At 42.3% G+C, this 18,797-nt stretch overlaps 1 protein-coding gene across 4 annotated transcripts in view; it reads left to right on the top strand.

Moving 5' to 3' along the window:
• LOC122563736 (ephrin type-A receptor 7-like) overlaps nucleotides 1-18,797 on the top strand; it is a 593,437-nt gene that overhangs the window by 286,076 nt on the left and 288,564 nt on the right. For all 4 annotated transcript variants that reach the window (XM_043717892.1, XM_043717890.1, XM_043717893.1 and 1 more), the window contains exon 4: nucleotides 12,005-12,160. In XM_043717892.1, coding sequence (XP_043573827.1) covers nucleotides 12,005-12,160 — 156 coding nt within the window. The remainder of the gene's footprint in view (nucleotides 1-12,004; nucleotides 12,161-18,797) is intronic.

The raw sequence follows: 18,797 nt of genomic DNA, 5'->3' as shown, positions 1-18,797 counted from the left end.
GCCCCTGGTGGAGTGGGAGGGGGAGTTAAGGTGTTTGGCCATGGGGCAGTGGGATTGATTGGTGTGGGTGTCCGCTGAAGCGCTCTGCGAGTAGGCATCCTGTCTCACCAATGTAGAGGAGACCACATCGGGAGCAATGGATACAACAAATGATATGTGCGGACGTGCAGATGAAACTTTGGTGGATGCGCAAGGCTCCTTTGGGGCCTTGGATGGAGGTGAGGGAGGAGGTGTGGGCGCAGGTTTTGCAATAGGTGGAGGGTGGGTTGTTGGGGGGGGTGGGGGGGCGTGGACCTGACAAGGGAGTTGCGGAGGGAATGGTCTTTACGGAAAGCGGATAGGGGTGGGGAGGGAATATATCTCTGCTGGTGGGGTTCGTTTGTAGGTAGCAGAAATGGCAGAGGATGATACGATGTATATGGAGGTTCGTGGAGTGGAAGATGAGGACCGGGTGTTCTGTCCTTGTTGCGGTTGGAGGTGTGGGATGTGAATGAGATGCGTTGGAGGGCATCTTTAACCATGTGGAAAGGGAGATTGTGGTCTTTAAAGAAGGAGGCCATCTGGTGTGTTTTGTGGTGGAACTGGTCTTCCTGGGAGCAGGTGCGGCAGAGGCGGAGGAATTGGGAATAAGGGACAGCGTGTTTACAGGAGACAGGGTGGGAGGAGCTTAGTCCAGGTATCTGTGGGAGTCGGCGGGTTTGTAGAAAATGTCAATGTTCAGTTGGTCACCATTGATGGAGGTGGGGAGGTCCAGAAAAGGGGGAGAGGTGTCTGACATGGTTCAGGTGAATTTCAGGTCAGGGTGGAACGTGTTGGTGAAGTTAATGAACTGTTCAACCTCCTCATGGGAGCACGAGGTGGCGCCGATACAGTCATCAGTGTAGTGGAGGAAGAGGTGGGGAGTGGTTCTGGTGTAGGTTAGGAAGATGGACTGTTCTACGTAGCCGACAAAGGGACAGGCATAGCTGGGGTGCATGGGGGTGTACATGGCTACCCCTTTTGTCTGGAGGAAGTGGGAAGTTTCAAAGGAGAAATTATTGAGGGTGAGGACCAGTTCAGCCAAACGAATGAGAGTGTCAGTGGAAGGGTACTGGTGAGGATGCCAATCCACCTAACATGTACACTTTAGACTGCAGGAAGAAATCCACGTAAACACAGGGAGAACGTGCAAGCTCCACACAAGCAGTTGGTCGAGGCTGGAATCGAACCTGGATCCTTTGTGCTATGAGGTAGCAGTGCTAACCACTGAGCCACTGTGCTGCCCTAGATTTCTGGGTAACTTCAATAAAGCTTGCTAAGAGGGTAACTACAGCATTTTGGATAATCTCCTCTGCTTCGTGTACTGGCAGTATAGTGAAGGTAACAAGCAGATGTAAGTACACTTGACAGACCTACAGTGTAATTAGTGTATGTAGAAGGGGTATGTACTGTGTTAGTACATCCCTTGAGTTATTCCGTTCGATAAGTGAATATTGAGCATTAGGTAGATTCCAGAAGGAAAGGGTCACAGGATCTGTTTATTTGAAAGTATTTTGCCATTGATTGTGGGGATGTATCAATGCCAGACTCATATTTGTGAGAGATATTTAGGTATATCAGAATGGAATTATGAGGGAAACATTATGAGGGTGATAGAGTTGGCTGTTATCAGGTTTATTATGAAGTTGACCTGAAGCCTGCAGATTATATCAGCATGTGGATTGAGAAGAGAGAGTGTTTAGCTTGCTGTATGTTACAGCAGTGACTGCATTTCATTGGTTTTGGAATCATGCTGTGGCCATGAAAGGTGTGATGTAAATACAAGTCCTTTCTCTGTTTCGTCCCTTATCTGGGAAGAACACTCTCAATATAGTAATCTGTCTTTCGCCCACGCAAAATACTTAGTGACTGCTTCTGCAGCTATTACCCGGTGTATGATGTTCAACCAGCAGGTGGACAGAAACCAACTTGAATTGTCTGCTACTGCCAGTTAATGTTTCGAGTTCCTTAAATTGTACAGTGCAGGTCTACACTGCAGGGCAAGTAGATGTTGATATCCCTCCCTATAAGCACACAGGGCACGATATCATCTCCCTCCCTATAAGCACACAGGGCATGGTATCACAAAACTGTGAAGGAAACAAATTAGGAGGGTGATCATCTTTCCAGTATCTGATTCACCTTTGGCCATGTTGTTGATAGGGATGTGCTGGAAGATGGAGGTTACAGGACTGGTTTTAGCTCCTCCCACGTGTTTCAAGCAGAAATTCTCTTCTACCCTGGAAACCAATTACTGTAGTAGTTTCCAAGGATTAAAGCTCCCATAACCTGGGACATCACTGTCTTTATTATTATTCTGCTGTTTTAGGGGCGAGAGACAGGAAAGCAGTTGAAAATTGATGAACTTATTGAAGTCTTCCATTGCGATGGATTTTTTTTCTCCTATCGGTACAAATGTTATTACACTTCAGTAGGTACTGAGTAACCTTTACGATGGAATAATTACTTTGTCCTTTGAGATTAAAGCAAAACATGGTTTGTTCAATGTTTTAATCGTGAATGTGAGTTGAACATCTGGCCTTGCCATTCTGACACCTGGATTTGGTTCCTTTTCAACTCGTTCTATCCTTTCTGAAGTAATATATCTTTTCTTAGTTTCCTTGCAGTTTCCTTACAATCCCATCAACCTGTTTCCTTTTATAATCAAAAGTCTTTGTAAACAAACACACTGGTGTTTTCTATATAACCTCTATAATGGTAGTCATGAGTTGGCACCACGTTTGGTTGCAAGTTATAATCAGCTGTTTGGGAGATTAATCTGGAAGCAGGTTAGCAATGTTATCACACAAGAGTCAGTGTTCAATCAGTTAGTGTCCACAGCCTTCAGAAAAACCTGAAGGATAGCACTGAAGATCTGATCAGTCCATTCACTGATGATATCAATGTCTCATTGATGAATTAATTGATGACTTCTGAAGTCTACTAAAGAAATCATATTGGACTTGAAATATTAATCCTGTTTCTCTCTTCACAGATGCTCCCAGACCGACTGAGCTTCTCCAGCATTTTCAGGTTTTGTTTCAGATTTGCAGCATCCACAGTATTTTATCTTTATTTAGGTAGACTTATTGTTATAGTTTGGGATTGGCTTTGTTTAGAGCTTGAGCTAGCCCTGTAAAATAATGGCCATCAGTTGGATTGTCATAGTTGGATGAATATTGGAAGCTGAAGAGTGTTTGTGCTGGGAAGCTCTGCAGTTTTAGCTAATTAAAGTCCAGTAATCTGTCTCCTCTCAGTTAATTATCCTGAAGTCTTGGCTCAGCCGACTCACTTTCTGGATTTATGTCAGTCAGATGTGACTGGAATGGGGCAAGAAAAGAGTGGATTCCCTGTTGCTCAGGTAGATACATTATGAGATGTAAGCTCTTATACTGACGAATGAGATTCCATGCATGTCATAGTTGGATAATTAGTCAGAAGCTGAATAGTGTTTTGAGCTGGGAAGCTGTGCTATTTGGAGATGTATTATGAAAGTTCTTAGAGGCTGGCACATGTTGAATGCCAAAGCCTTGGATGTAGGGTGTGTGTGGCCGGTGCCCGTAGACCGTATCCCTGAAATGATGTAGAGTCATACAGCACAGAAACAGACCCTTCTGTCCATGCTGACCACAATCCCAAACCAGGCTAATCCCACCTGCCTGCGCTTGGCCTATATCCCTCCAAACATTTCTTATTCATGTACTTATCTAAATGTCATCTAAGCGTTGTAATTGTACCTGCATCCACCACTTCCTCTGAAAGTCCATTCCACACATGAACCACTCTCTGTATAAAAACAAAAAATTGCACCTCCCGTCTTTTTTAAATCTTTCCCCTCTCACTTTAAAAATATACCCACCCCACCCCACACCGAGTTTTGAAATCCCCTACCTTAGGGAAAAGGCACAAATATGGTGTTTGGTGGCCAACATGAAGTGGTTTAGCTGAAGTCGCCAGGTACCCACTCTGACTTCCATGTCGAGAATTCACAATGTCCAGATTGTTTAGCATGATCGGAAGATGAATATATGTAAGGCAAGTTTAACCATTAATATGGCGTTCAACAAGTAATCACGCCCTCCCCCCCACCTTTTAATGAATAACTTGCCACTGCCCAGTGAAAAAAAACATGCCTCACTGCTCAGCAAATGTATAAAACATGTAATGAACCAGATTTCTCACCCGATTCTGCCATAAATGTCACCATTGTCCACTTTGCTCAGGCACGGTGGCACAGTGGTTAGCACTGCTGCATCACAGCGCCAGAGACCCGGGTTCAATTCCCGCCTCAGGCAACTGACTGTGTGGAGTTTGCACATTCTCCCCGTGCCTGCGTGGGTTTCCTCCGGGTGCTCCGGTTTCCTCCCACAGTCCAAAGATGTGCAGGTCAGGTGAATTGGCCATGCTAAATTGTCCGTAGTGTTAGGTAAGGGGTAAATGTAGGGGTATGGGTGGGTTGCGCTTCGGCGGATCGGTGTGGACTTGTTGGGCCGAAGGGCCTGTTTCCACACTGTAAAGTAATCTAATCTAATCATTGTACACCCACTGATTGTCTTTATGGAAAATGTTTTTCTTTCATTTCATGTTGTTACAAGTATAATATTCATTCCTTTAAAACTCATTGTTGTCATACCTCACGGTTGTTGTTTCAATAAACAATAAAAATGCGCATAGCATTTTTTTAAAAATCAGTCCTTCAGTGACAGGTTTTCTGTATTCATTTATTGTATACATTTCAATTTCCATAAGTGCATGTGTCAGTTTACAAAATGCCCAAACTTCATAAACACTTTCATCTCCATTTTTCTCAACATGTTGTGGTGTCCTTTGTGATACTAAAAGATAAATGAGGAATGTGTAAATTAAGAGAGAATAATTTATTCTTTATATTAATATCCCTGTCTTTAACAGCATGGTAAGTGTTTCAAAATCCTTTTATGCTTTCAGAATCAATAAGACTTGCGAAAGTGAATTGCCAGTTTCAAAATCTGTTGTTTTTTCAGGAATAAAGCCAGCATTTTATTAAGGTATTACTGAAGCCAACTTTGATAGATTTGTTATTAAAATTACATGTACTGATTATAAAAGTAGACTTCAAAACATCGCACATTACTGAACAGGTTAATAGTCTCATTACACACAATTAGGATGTGTGTTCCGGATCATAACTGTTCACAACATAAAACAATTTTCCTCACATTCCCGTTGCTTATTTTGCTATTCACTTTAAATCGTGACCCCTGGTTATCACTAATGGGGAACAATTAGCCTCCATCTATATTGTCCAGACCTCTCATGATTTCGAGCATCCCCACTGAATTTGCTCTCCACAAGCTCTTCTTCAATGACAGCAGTCCCTACCTCTCCAAACTGAGCCAATACTGAGTTGGAGGATGGTGGAATACACACCATCAGAGGAGCTAGGTGTACTGTAGTGGTGAAAAAAAGTAGATGGGTAAGGCAAGTCCACAGTGTAATTTGAAGTTGTGTATAAATTTAAATTGAATAGATTGAAGGAGGATGATATTTCAATATGATACTGAAACAAAATGTTGAAAATACTCATCAGATCTGTTAACATCCTACCTCAAGACTTCTTCTTGAAAGAAGCTGTTGCTGGTCCAAGGCAGAGGGCACAGTGTTAGTAGCGCAGACCAGTATCACTGGTCTCACATCCTGGGTGATTCAACAGATATTGTGGGGATTTGGGAAACCTGCGTACAAAATATTTTAATCTGTACTCAATCTTAGATGTGACACTAATTTACAGACTGTCGTTTACAAGCTGTTCCAAGAATGGAACCTTCTGCATTATATTAGTGTGATTGACTACTTTACAGACAAGACTCATTATTTGTGGCCTCTACCTACTGCCAGTACATCAACTGCTAGGATGAAATGTGGCCAGGTAAATAGATTCTGCTCAACAGGAGCCAGCAGTAAAAAGCAGTCAGCCAGAAGCAGTAGTGATTGAAAGCAATGCCTTTGCTTCTTCTCTTGGCCATAATTCATGCACTTTGCTAAACTTTTTCTCTCCATCAAAAACAGGATTTAGTGGGTGCCCGAGATGATGGGCTCAGTAAGTAAGAGGTGCAAGCTCTGCTTTGCTGGTGCTACATAGGAGTGAAGAGGTTTCTCCTCTTTATTAAAATTCATCAAGGTAAAGCTATCAGTGAAAATGAGCATGAGACTTTTACCAGTACCCTCTATGGAAGGAAACGTACCTTCCTTACTTTGTCTGCCGACATGTGACTCCAGTGTGTGGTGTTGGAAAAGCACAGCAGGTCAGAGAAGCAGGAAAATTGACGTTTCAGGCAAAAGCCCTTCATCAGGAATGAGGCTGGGCCCTCAGCCCCACTCCCCTCCCATTTATCTCTCCATCCCGAGGCTCGCAGCCTTATTCCTGATGAACGACTTTTGCCCGAAATGTTGATTTTCTTGCTCCTCGGATGCTGCCTGACCTGCTGTGCTTTTCCAGCACCACACACTTGACTCTGATCTCCAGCATCTGCAGTCCTCACTTGCACCTACATGTGACTCCAGTTCCATTCTGAAATGGCTAACTCCTATTTGCCTTCATCCCTGCTGGTCTTGATGCTTAGAACTTGTCAATGAACTTTTGGTAAATGGGTGAAGTGGACATTCGCGTTAATAGTTCAGTAGAACCTAATTATCAACAGCCTTACCCCATCACTTTTCAGTGACCCTGTGCTATTTGAAGATCAAGACCATTTATGGGTGCATAATTTGCTTTTGCCTCTAACAATACATAGAGGCAATACAAAAGGTAATGTTGCCATCGTCTTTCCAGACTGTTGGGAGTCTCTCAGAGGGAGGAGAGAGAGAGAGAGAGAAAGAAAGAGACAAAGAACTGGCCATGGTTTAATTTGAGGGTTACTATACACAGGGAAAAAGGAGAGGTTGAGAAGAAGAATTGTTCCAGATAACCTCCACCAGTGTCAGCATTGAACCCCCACACTGCTGACATCAGTCTGCATTGCAAACCAGCCATCCAGCTAACCAAGGTGACCAACCCCAACAGATGATGTATTTATTCACATCCCTGAGAGCTACTGTAATGATTGGAATGACTACCAAGTGGATCTCATTGACGGTGAGTTTACTGATTGGGGTTGTTAACCTGGGCCAATCAGGGAGCCCTGACTGACAGAAACAGGAGATTCAAAGAGTCTCCTCAGTCTAGAGGCTAGCTCTGAGCTGACTGGCCATATAGTATGAGCATGTAAACAAAGGGGGACTTGGTGACAGGATACTGGTCTCTGTAAGTGGGCATGACACGAGTTTTGATACGGAACAGTTTTACTCTCAATGGTTTAAAATGCTTCTTGCAGCTTGAACTTCCAACTGGCTTTGTTTACCTCTCTCCTGTTAAGCTTGAACATGGTCTCAATGATACACAGTGAACATGAGCAGTAAATAGTCTCACATAAAGCAACATAGAGCAGTAAAAGACCACAACAGAATCTGTGTTACATGAGGGTACAGGAAGATTCACAATGTAAATGTGTGGTTCTCCTGTCCATGGCTACGTCTGGGCCTGTAACAATGCTATCAGCCTTTATTCTCTATGCAATGGTGACTTATAAACCAGTGGCTGATCCAGGGATGTCAAATCTCAGCATCTGACAGAGAAGAAAGCTGAAAGAAGAGAAACACATAAACAGGCAAAGAAAGACTCTCCAAACAGCCAAGCAACAGTGAGAGCTGTGGCATTCACTCCGTTATTGCTGTGTTTCATGCAGTAAATGAATTGTGTATCTTGTAGATTGCAGCAAAGAGAGAGAGAGGTGGGGATGTGGTGAGTTTTATGGAGAGCAATTCAGTATTTAGATCCAGACAAATGAATATATGGCTGCCATTAGTTGGGGGAGTGAACGATGTATTCAGGAGACAAGGAGTCAAAATTGGAGAAATGAAAAATAATCTTAGATAATGTGAAGGAATTTATTTGTGTCTTAAGGTGTTCCTCACTCGCCTGAGAGACAGACTCTGCTGTTCACAAATACTCTGGAGAGCAGTCCCTTTTTCAGGGTTTAGGTTACATTTCTTTAACACAATCCATGAAGTTAATCTTGCATTGCTCTCAGATAGAGTTGCGATTGCATTTTTACAGATGTGGCAATACGACTGGCTCAATGCATTTAAGTGCAAGTCGGCAAATTGCCTTGAGGCGTTATGGTTTAGCTTTTGTACTGGGTGTATTTCTAAAGAAAATGGAGCTTTGAAAAGTTATTGTTTAAGAGTTTGACATGAGGAGGAAGCATATTGCTGTACCGTATGAAAATATCGAGTCAATGAGGTGAAATGTCACCATGTTGTGAAGTGCATTGATATACAGATGGTCTGCTGTTATATCACTGTGATACTTATTTCAGCTCCTACAACATAAGGAGGAGATGTGGGTCACATGGCATCGTGAAAATGCAACAAAATTTTATTATAGCACCAGGTGTCTACATGTGTACATGACAATCCCAGACACTTGTGTATCTGGTCTCAAGCTAAGCAATTCTTTTGTACTTTAATTCACATTTCTCAGCATGTCATGCTGCAAGAGGATAGAACTCAGTAAAATGGAGACTGAGACCATTATACCATCAGGTCATCAACCATGACATGACGATGATATCATCCACATGTGGCTTGAAATACATTGCACAACTGCTGCAGGACTGAACAGGCAATGCATGATCGACAGTATAACTCTGGTCTCCAGCTTTGAGATGCACTTTATGGATATTGACCTCAGATTGGTATCTGCGACATTACTGTAGCTATAGGCTTGCATTCTATGCTGTTGCAACAATTTTGGAATTCTGAAAGATTATTGGAAAGTAGCAGGATCCAGGTCTCAGCCTGCATATACATGACAATGTACTGCTGTCAGAGCCAGTCATTACGCTGAATATTAATCCCCAAGTACACCGTTTCACCACAGCCTTCAATAGACACAAAAACATTTTGTCAGATATTCAACAAGCTTTTCACAATGAGCTTGTTGCACCTGATACTCTCAAACTGAGATTAGATTGTTCTCCTCTTGTGCACTCATAACTTGGTTTTCTCAGATTTCCACTGGCAAGTTCAGTCTCCATCTTCCTTTGAAAATGGACCTGCTGCAAAAATTCTATCCAAGTATAGTTTTCTGTCTCACAAGATGCAATGTTTTGAATAATTTGTTACAGACAGAAAGACACCTTTGTTTCTGTTTTCCAATTAATTGCAGGGCAGCGTTGTCCTTTATGCAGTTATCTGAGAGAAGTGCCAGCAACTCATGTGGCCACTGAAGTCCTTGTTATCGGACGATTTGACTCTTGAAGAAATAACATGCACTTGTTGCTGAAGAATATCCATGATTTGGCTCAATTTTTATTTTCATGTGGAGGGTCCAGTTGGAAATAGATTTGGATTTTGTGCCAACATTTACACACACATGTTTGTTGCCATTGTAAATTAATTTACAAAGCCTCTCCTTGGATTCTCCTGACCTTTTGTGGGAGTTTCTTATTTCAGTTGTATTTTTTTCCTTTCATAGCCTTTCTTAATCAATTAGCAGGTCTCCTTTATAATAATGGACTATGAAACATAAGATTGAATCAGGTGCTCATGGAGATAGAGGTAGAGGAAGTGGGAAGGTCATGGTGGCATATCTGACCCCTGTCTCTGCCCAAATGAATTTCAGGATAAGATAGCCCATAGTTGACTTTCTCCACCCGCTACCAAGTAAGGTCCTCGTTGGCCAGTTCAGAACCATTTTAAGGCTTCAACCGATCATCTTGGGGATTAACCTAGTGACAAGAAGACCTGGAGATATGTGACCATCCTGGGAGCAAATGGAGTGTGAGCAGTTTGCTCCTGGATCCTTTGACTCGAGGGTTACTCTTCCTGCATCAGTGACAGCCGTCTTATTGGGCAGCCACTCCTGGCTGCTGGCGCTTCAGTTTCTCTCCTTCATGGATCTCATTCCTCTCATTAGCAGAGGATCCACTGGATCACCTTGGATGAACGCAGTGTTGGTCTCTTGCCAGCCCCTCAACTGGTAGGCAAGATAGAACATTACAGCGCAGTACAGGCCCTTCAGCCCTCGATGTTGCGCCGACCTGTTATACCAATCTGAAGCCCATCTAACCTACACTATTCCATGTACATCCATATGCTTGTCCAATGACGACTTAAATGTACTTACGTTGGCAAATCTACTACCGTTGCAGGCAAGCATTCCATACCCTAACTACTCTCTGAGTAAAGAAACTACCTCTGACATCTGTCCTATATCTATCATCCCTCAATTTAAAGCTATGCACCTCGTGCTCGCCGTCACCATACTTGGAAAAACGCTCTCCCTGTCCACCCTATCTAACCCTCTGATTATCTTATATGTCTCTATTAAGTCACCTCTCAAGCTTCTTAGCTCTAACAAAAACAGCCTCAAGTCCCTCAGCCTTTCCTCATAAGATCTACAAAGACAATGGCTGACTTTGCCCATAGTCTCAACTGCAATGTGAATGATTGTTATTCACATAACCTGCACCGAACTGAAATATTGCATTGGTGAAATATCTTCTACTTAATCCCTATTTTTTGGAAGTAATGGCTTATGATATAACAGGGTGGCTGGAGGCAGGGGGTGGAGGTGGAATGGTTGTGAATAGAACTAAAGGAGTACAATATGCTTGACATAAGCAGGGATCCAAACTGTGTATTGTATATCTGAACTGTGGGTGCAGTGCATAACAAAAGGCATATGAGATACTGCCTGCTTTATTATCCCACCAATAATAAATTTTTACCTGCTTATTTTTATTCCCTTATGGGACCTGTGCATTGCGGGCTGCAGATATTGACCATTCCTAGTTCCCCAAGAGAAAGTGCTGGTGAGTTACCTTCTTGAACCACTGCAATCCATATGCCGTAGTTAGACCATAATGCCCTTAAAGAAGGATGTTGTGAAACCTGAAAGGGTTCAGAAAAGGTTTGCAAGGATGTTGCCAGGGTCGGAGGGTTTGAGATAAAGGGAGAGGCTGAACAGGCTGGGGCTGTTTTCCCTGGAGCGTTGGAAGCTGAGAGTGACCTTATAGAGGTTTATAAAATCATGAGGGGCATGGATAGGGTAAATAGACAAAGTCTTTTCTCTGGATTGGGGGAGTCGAGAAATAGAGGGCATAACTTCAGGGTGAGAGAGGAAAGATATAAAAGGAACCTAAGGGACAACTTTTTCATGCAAAGGGTGGTATGTGTATGGAACGAGCTGCCAGAGGAAGTGGTGGAGGCTCTTACAATTGCAACATTTAAAAGGCATCTGGATGGGTATATGAATAGGAAGGGTTTGGAGGGATATGGGCCAGATGCTGGCAGGTGGGACTAGATTAGGGTAGGATATCTGTTCGGAATGGATGAGTCAGACCGAAGGGTCTCTTTCCGTGTTGTACATCTCTATGACTCAATGACTCGATGTGCGGGTTAGGTGGATTGGCTATGCTAAATTTCTCTGTAGTATTCAGGGATGTGTAGGTTGGGTGCATTAGCCATGGGAAATACAGGGTGACAGGGATGGGGTGGATTTGGCTGGGATGCTGTTTGGAGGGTCGGTGTGGTTTTGATGAGCCAAATGGCCTGCTTCCAAACTGTAGGGATTCTATGATTTTGTCTCAGTAAGTTTATTGAAGGTATTCATATTGTGGTGATGAATTCCAAATTTTCAAGTTTCAATTTATGGAATTTCTGATGAAGGGAAGAATGAAGATTGAGGGTTGGGTTGAATCTCTCTCAAATCATCCCTTGCCCTCCTGCTAAGGTTTGTGGAGATTGAAGTCTGCTTTGACTCTGTGTGTGAATAGCATTGACATAGTTGGCCAGGCACAGTTATGAAGAATAAAATGCATCCAAGCAAGCCTTTTATCTTGCATTATTTTCTTGCTTTCAAAACCCAAAGAAAACATCTTCAAATTGTGAACTTTCTTTTTAGCATGTCCACCAGGGTTATACAAGATGGCGGCTGGCGAAGCAGAATGTTCCTGGTGTCCTGAGCATAGCTACACAGAAGAAGCAGGGTCTGTGCAGTGTCTCTGTAAGGATGATTACTATCGAATGGCTTTGGATCCACCATCAGCCCCCTGCACTAGTAAGTCTGTCAGTAATTTGTCATTATTACATATTAAATCTGTTAAATTATTTCCCTGGTGCTGGAATGTTTGAAGGTTTTGCCTTGTTCAAGAAAGAGAATAGGGATAACCTTGAGAATTACAGACCAGTCAGTCTTACGTCTGTGGTGGGCAAATTATTGAATAGGATTCCGAGAAACAGGATTGATAATTACTTAGAAAACCATAGTTTGATTGGCGATAGTCAGCATGGCTTTGTGAGAGGCAGGTCATGCCTTACAAGCCTTATTGAATAATTTGAGGATGTGACAAAACACGTTGATGAAGGCCGAGCAGTGGATATGGTTTACATGGATTTAAGCAAGGCATTTGTAAGGTTCCCCATGCCAGGCTCATTCAGAATGTAAGGAGGAATGGGATACAGGGAAATCTGGCTGTCTGGATACAGAGTTGGCTGGCCCATGGAAGACAGAGGGTAGTAGGAGATGGAAAGCCATCAGCCTGGAGCTCGGGGATCAGTGGTGTTCCTCAGGGATCTGTTCTGGGAATTCTGCTCTTTGTGATTTTTCAAAAAGACTTGGATGAGGAAGTGGAAGGGCAGGTTAGTAAGTTAGCCAACCTGAAGGTTAATGGAATGGTGGAATGTGTGGAAGGCTGTTGTAAATTGCAATGGGATATTGACAGGATGCAGAGCTGGACTGAGTAGTGGCAGATGGAGTTCAATCTGGAAAATTGTGAAATGATTTGTTTTGGATGTTCGAACTGGAATGCAGAATACAAGGTTAAAGACAGGATTCTTGGCAGTGTGGAGGAACAGAGGGATCGTGGGGTTCACATCCATAAATCCCTCAAAGTTGCCACCCAAGTTGATAGAGTTGTTAAGAATATGTATGGTGTGTAGGCTTTCATTAGCAGGGAGATTGAGTTTAAGAGCCACGAGGTTATGTTGCAGCTGTATAGAGCCCTGCTTAGACCACACTTGGAATATTGTGTTCAGTTCTGGTCACCTCATTATAGGAAGGATATGGAAGCTTTAGAGAGGGTGCAGAGGAGATTTACCACGATGCAGCCTGGACAGGAGGGCATGTCTTATGAAGAAAGGTTGAGGGAGCTAGGGTTTTTCCCATTGGAGCGAAGAAGGATGAGAGGTGACTTGATAGAGGTGTACAAGATGATGAGCAGCATAGATAGAATGGATAGCCAGAGACTTTTTCCCAAGGCAGAAATGACAATCACGAGGGGACATAAGTTTAAGGTGATTGGAGGAAGATTTCGCAGAGATGTCAGGGGTGGATTCTTTACACAGAGAGTGGTGGGTGCATGGAATTCACTGCCAGTGGTGGAGGTAGAGTCAGATACATTAGGGACATATAAGTGACTCTTGGATAGGCACATGGATGATAATAAAATGAAGGGTATGTAGGTTAGCTTGATCTTAGAGTAGGATAAGAGGTTGGCACAACATCGAGGGCTGAAGGGCCTGGACTGTGCTGTACTGGTCTACGTTCTATGATTTGTTAAGAGCAGAATTGAAGCTTCTGATAGAAAAAAATGTGATCAATGTCCACAAGTTAGTTTGCAAGGCTGTGTATGTTCAGAATAAGATTAGGTCCTTTAATGGTGGAGTGTATCTTCGATCCTTGGTCCTTTTAATGTGCATTAATGGGTGTGCCTTAGATTATTGTGGCTGAAATTTGGATGTGAATAATGCCATATCTATAAAGGTGCTTTGAAAGTTGGGAATGTAAATTGCAAGAGTAAACTAATAATTGTTGTTCATTTTATGACATGTTATAACGGAACAATTTCAAAATATAAATTCATAAGTATTTCCCATTAAAATTTGTTTGTTTCATAAAACTGTCCTTTAAATTTTGTAATCTTTTGGATATTCAAACTCATTCTGTTTGACTATTTCCCCTCCTTTCCTGACTTTTCCATGTTGTTGTGGAGTGAAAAACGGTAATATGTCTTCTGGAGAACAAGTTGCTTGTCCCCACTAAGTCAGTGTACAGGTCTAGACTATTGTCTACCCACTGTCATCATCTTGCGTATAGACAGAGCTTGGATTGGAATACAATTTTGTCCATATGTCTGTTCTGGTCTGCCATAGTCATGTGACCTGTACCATGCAGCATATTAACTCCAGGCAGCCATCTTAGGGGCACTTTAATAAAGAGTAAATTCTGACCACACTGCTATTGACTGAGCAGAGAACATGGTATCAGAGGTGAAGCTGAGACTAGAAACATAGCTGCAGATAGTGAGAGAGACAGAGACAGAGAGGCACACACAGAAGACTATTCAGAGCTATGAAAGCCGCTACAAACAACTGAAATAAAATGAAAATGAACAAAGAAACAGATCGCTACTGCAACCCAGAGAAAGAACAAAATGGCTGCAGCTTTTCCCTTCATACATCTGGTTGAAATGAAACAAAATATGAAATAAAACTGGCACAATGGCAAAATATGAAACTCTAACAGATCTGTTTAACAAGCCAGAGCTGCTATTTATCACTATATTCTTATCATTGTCAGGAACAGACTATTTCAAAATGTATTCCATTCAGAATTACTCCAAAGAACAGAAAAAAAGTTGGTTTCAGAAGTTTTGAAAACCTTGAAGGATGCTTTGAACCACAAGTGAACATCATGTATGATTAGTGCGGGCTCAGTATTAGGGCCCAAGATAAAAAAGGGTCAGTCGATCAATATGTCATCTCATTAATTCAGATCACAGAAGGTAAATTTGTGCAACTAAAAAAAAACAACCTATTTAAAGATGGAGCAAGAGATCTTTCAGTGAGAGCATATCAAAGAGAGAGGAGAAACTCACTCTCAGGAAAACAGTTCACCTGTGGAAACATGACAAGTTTGTGAATGAACAGCAGCGGCATATTCAAGTACAGATTGGGCTTGCATTTTGCTACATATATACTTACGGCACACAGGGCAGTACAGTCCCAGACAAAATGTGGAACTGCCGGTGTTGGACTGGGGTGGACAAAGTCAGTGGTCACAAGACATCAGGCTATAGTCCAACAGGTTTATTTGAAATCACAAACTTTTCGAGCGTTGCTGCTTCATCAGGTGAAACCTGTTGGACTATAACCTGGTGTCGTATAACTTCTGACTTAATCCCAGACAAAGGGCAGGATGCAATTATTGTAGAAGACACATGCAAAGGAGAAGGAGGAATGTGCAGTGTGGGGATAGCAGTGTTCTTACTGGCTGAAGGTGAATAATTTTGTACACAAGTGCACGCCTAGCAAATAAAGATGTCCACTGGAGAGGCTGAAGAGTCTGATGAGTCATACTACACCATATACCAGGTTGGCTCAGTTATGACAATTGGTGAGATATGTTAAGTGATTCTGGCAACGATGCCAGCAAACGTAAAATGTCTCAGTCCTAGTCACTGTACTTAGGAAATGATGTTAATGCGTTGGAACCAGTTGAGTGAAGGCTTAAAAGACTAATACCTGGAATGGGTGGAATGCCATATGAGGAAAGCTTGGACAGGCCTGTATCCTCCAGAGTTTAGAAGAATCAGAGGTGTCTTAATTGAAACATGTAAGTTCTTGAGCAAACTTGACTGGATGGGTGTTGAAAGGATGTTTCCTCTTCTGGGAGAATCTAGAACTGGGGGTCATAGCCTAAAAATAATGGGTTTCCCATTTAAGAAAGAGATGGAGAAACAATTTTTCTCACAGAGGGTTGTGAGTCTTTGAAATTCCCTTCCTCAAAAGGCAGTGGATGTGAAATCTTCCAATATTTTCAAGGCAGAGATAAATAGCTCCTTGGTAATCAAGAATATGAAAGGTTGTGGGGGAACGCAGGAATACAGAGTTGAGGTTAAAATCAGATCAGCCCTGATCTTATTGAACATGGGAGCTGGTTTGAAGGATTGAATGGCCTACTTTTATTCCTATGTTGGTATGTCAGATGGACAGTAGTGCATCATGGGAAATCATGACCTTCATAGACCTGAGAAGAATGACTCAACATGGTGGTCCAAAAATGAAGTCCTCTGAAGTGAGGTTAAGATTTTAGTACTTGTGCTGAGAGAATAATTTACCTTGGAAGTTTATTATAACAACCTGAATGAAGATCAGGATTTCCAGATCACGTACTGCAAGCAAAAAGCTGCACATCTCAGCTGGAGCAAGTCTAAAGCTTGGATAGATAACCCTCAACATGTCAAAAGAGATGAGTAAGATGTCAGTGAGCGACTGAACATAGAATGCATTCAAGAGAAGCACTGCAATGTATTTCTAGGTCTGGTATGTCTTCCTGGAGAATATCCTCTCAAAGTGGATGAAAGTTTCACTCCAATTGAGCATTTTGTGAGGAAAGTTCCAACTGTCCCCCAGGCCAGCCTGAAAGACAAAATAGAAGCGCTAGAAAAGAAGGAAGAAATCAAGCCAGTGACAGCTGCTCCAGACTGGATTGGGAACATGGCACAAGGAAACAAGCTGAAAAGCTGGGAGTATGCATCAATGCAAAGGACTCCACAACACCAATTATCTAAGGAACATGCAAAGGTTACATCTTTACTACCCTCAGTATGAAGATTGTGACTGGTAAGTGTAACAGTAGGTTTTAAAAGACGTTCTGGACAGTGTTTGGCAGATATACTTAGTTGTGCATGTTGTTTTGCATCTTCAGGCTCCAGAGGCCTGTACACAGCATCTAGTGACCTTTTTGGAGTGGAAGTTACACTAGATGATCCACTATGGATTCAAAGACACAATGAAAGAAGCTATTGCTGATCATGATCAAACTCTAGTATGAGTGCTAGCAGAGCTTACCAGAGGAACCTGAAGCTGTACAGTTACAGTTAAAGATCCTCAAGTCAAGTACATAGGCTATGTGCTGACAGAAAGAAAATTTCACCCAAATCCAGAAAAGGTGGGAGCTATTCAAATGTTGCAAGGCATAGTAATGAAAGGGTGCCTGAAAGTGTCATTGCCGTAAGAGCATTTTGGGCACACAGAGATGAACTGACAGCCCAAGATGGCACGTTGTACACAATGAATACAAGGCAGTCCTTGAGATGGGAAGCAAATCTACTGGAGGCATGGAGATTAGACCAGTACAATGACTAATGTCACACCACGCAGAAACTGTTCTTCCAACAGCAAGACGTTACTGCAGCCAGACGTGATAATGAGCATCAATGGTCAAATCAAGGTGGAACGATGAAGCCAAATTTCATTTCAGTAAGACTGATAAACCATTGCCAGAGTTGAGTTTTGGAGAGCCAGTTGAGGTACAAACCTTTCAACACTCTCAACAAGAGTCGACCCAAGTGGCAACGTGGACCTGCACAGAGCAGTTGTCACCTCAGTCATATATGGTGGAAATGAACAACCTAATAGACTGTTACAAGCACTGTGCATATGTGCAACTGGAAAAGTTGATCAGGAAGATATGTTCTTACCACCTGAACAGTTCACAGATCAACCATCACAGATCAACCCAACAACTGGACCAAAACAATACCAATTGCCATGGCAACAACTGAAGACATGGGAATGACACTCCCTAGGAATAAGTACAACTGAGATGAACAGTCACTAACAGAACACACCCACATAACAACATTAGACCATGATTGAAAGACTTTGCGTGCAATGCATATGCAGAGATTGATGAGAATTCCAAACCGCTAATGCACGAGCACCATCTCATATGTACATTGGAAAGCTTGGGTAACGAAGAATGTACATGTTAATGCAAGCAGGTTGGTTTTGTTTTCTGATGGAAAAAAGGGGATGTTTGGATTGAAATGCAATCGTGTCCAAATGTCCTTCCTGATCTACTATAGTAATGTGTCCTCTGCCAGGGGCCACGTATTCAGTAGACAGCCATCCTTGGGGGAACTTCAGTAAAGGTTCTATTCTGATCAGAGTGCTGTCTGCTGAGCATAGAGCTGACAGTATGTGACAAAAAGTAGGTGTAGGATTTGAATAACACATTGTAAGATTTTCAAGATGCAGTTTGAGGTTTGGTGCACATCCATTGCAGGGGATATTTTGAGAGATTTGTGGTTGTAACCAAGTAAGGAATATACCATGTCAGAGCGACTGGGAGAAAGATGTAATGTTGAGACTGTTGGATAATCACAAGGAAAGATCTTGTAGTGAAAGTACTGACAAATTGTGCATTGTCAAGAATTTGAATTCACCTGTTCAGACATTTTATACCCACTCCTGGAGTAGTTGGGAGTTGAACCCAGGCCTCCTGACCCAGAGATAGGGACATTATCACTACACTACAAGAGCTTTCAAACTTGTACATTGTAAAGAGAGTGGGAGGTTCTAAATGTCATCAGAGCTAAAATTGATTGAAGAGGGAGCAAGAGATATTCTGAGGCAACCACAAGTTTAATAAATGAGGAACTTAAAACAAACCTTATAAGTGAAGAAATTACTGGAAGAATGAATAACAAATCCTCTGGTAGGCTACACACTAAACTGCAGAAATGGTGAATGCATTGCTTTTGAGGTTACGTAAGGCCTAAATTCTACAACAATCCTTGTGATGCGAAAAGTGCAAACATTCCCCTGCTATTCAAGAAAGGGGAAAAAGACAATACGCTGAAATGTAGACTGACATCAATATGAGTTGAGTGTTCATATCCAGTGTTAGA

The sequence above is a fragment of the Chiloscyllium plagiosum genome, chromosome 27, assembly GCF_004010195.1.
Source record: "Chiloscyllium plagiosum isolate BGI_BamShark_2017 chromosome 27, ASM401019v2, whole genome shotgun sequence".
Classification (NCBI taxonomy): Eukaryota; Metazoa; Chordata; class Chondrichthyes; order Orectolobiformes; family Hemiscylliidae; genus Chiloscyllium; species Chiloscyllium plagiosum.
Note: the sequence above shows the minus strand (reverse complement) of the source record. Positions and strands in the feature narration are given on the sequence as shown.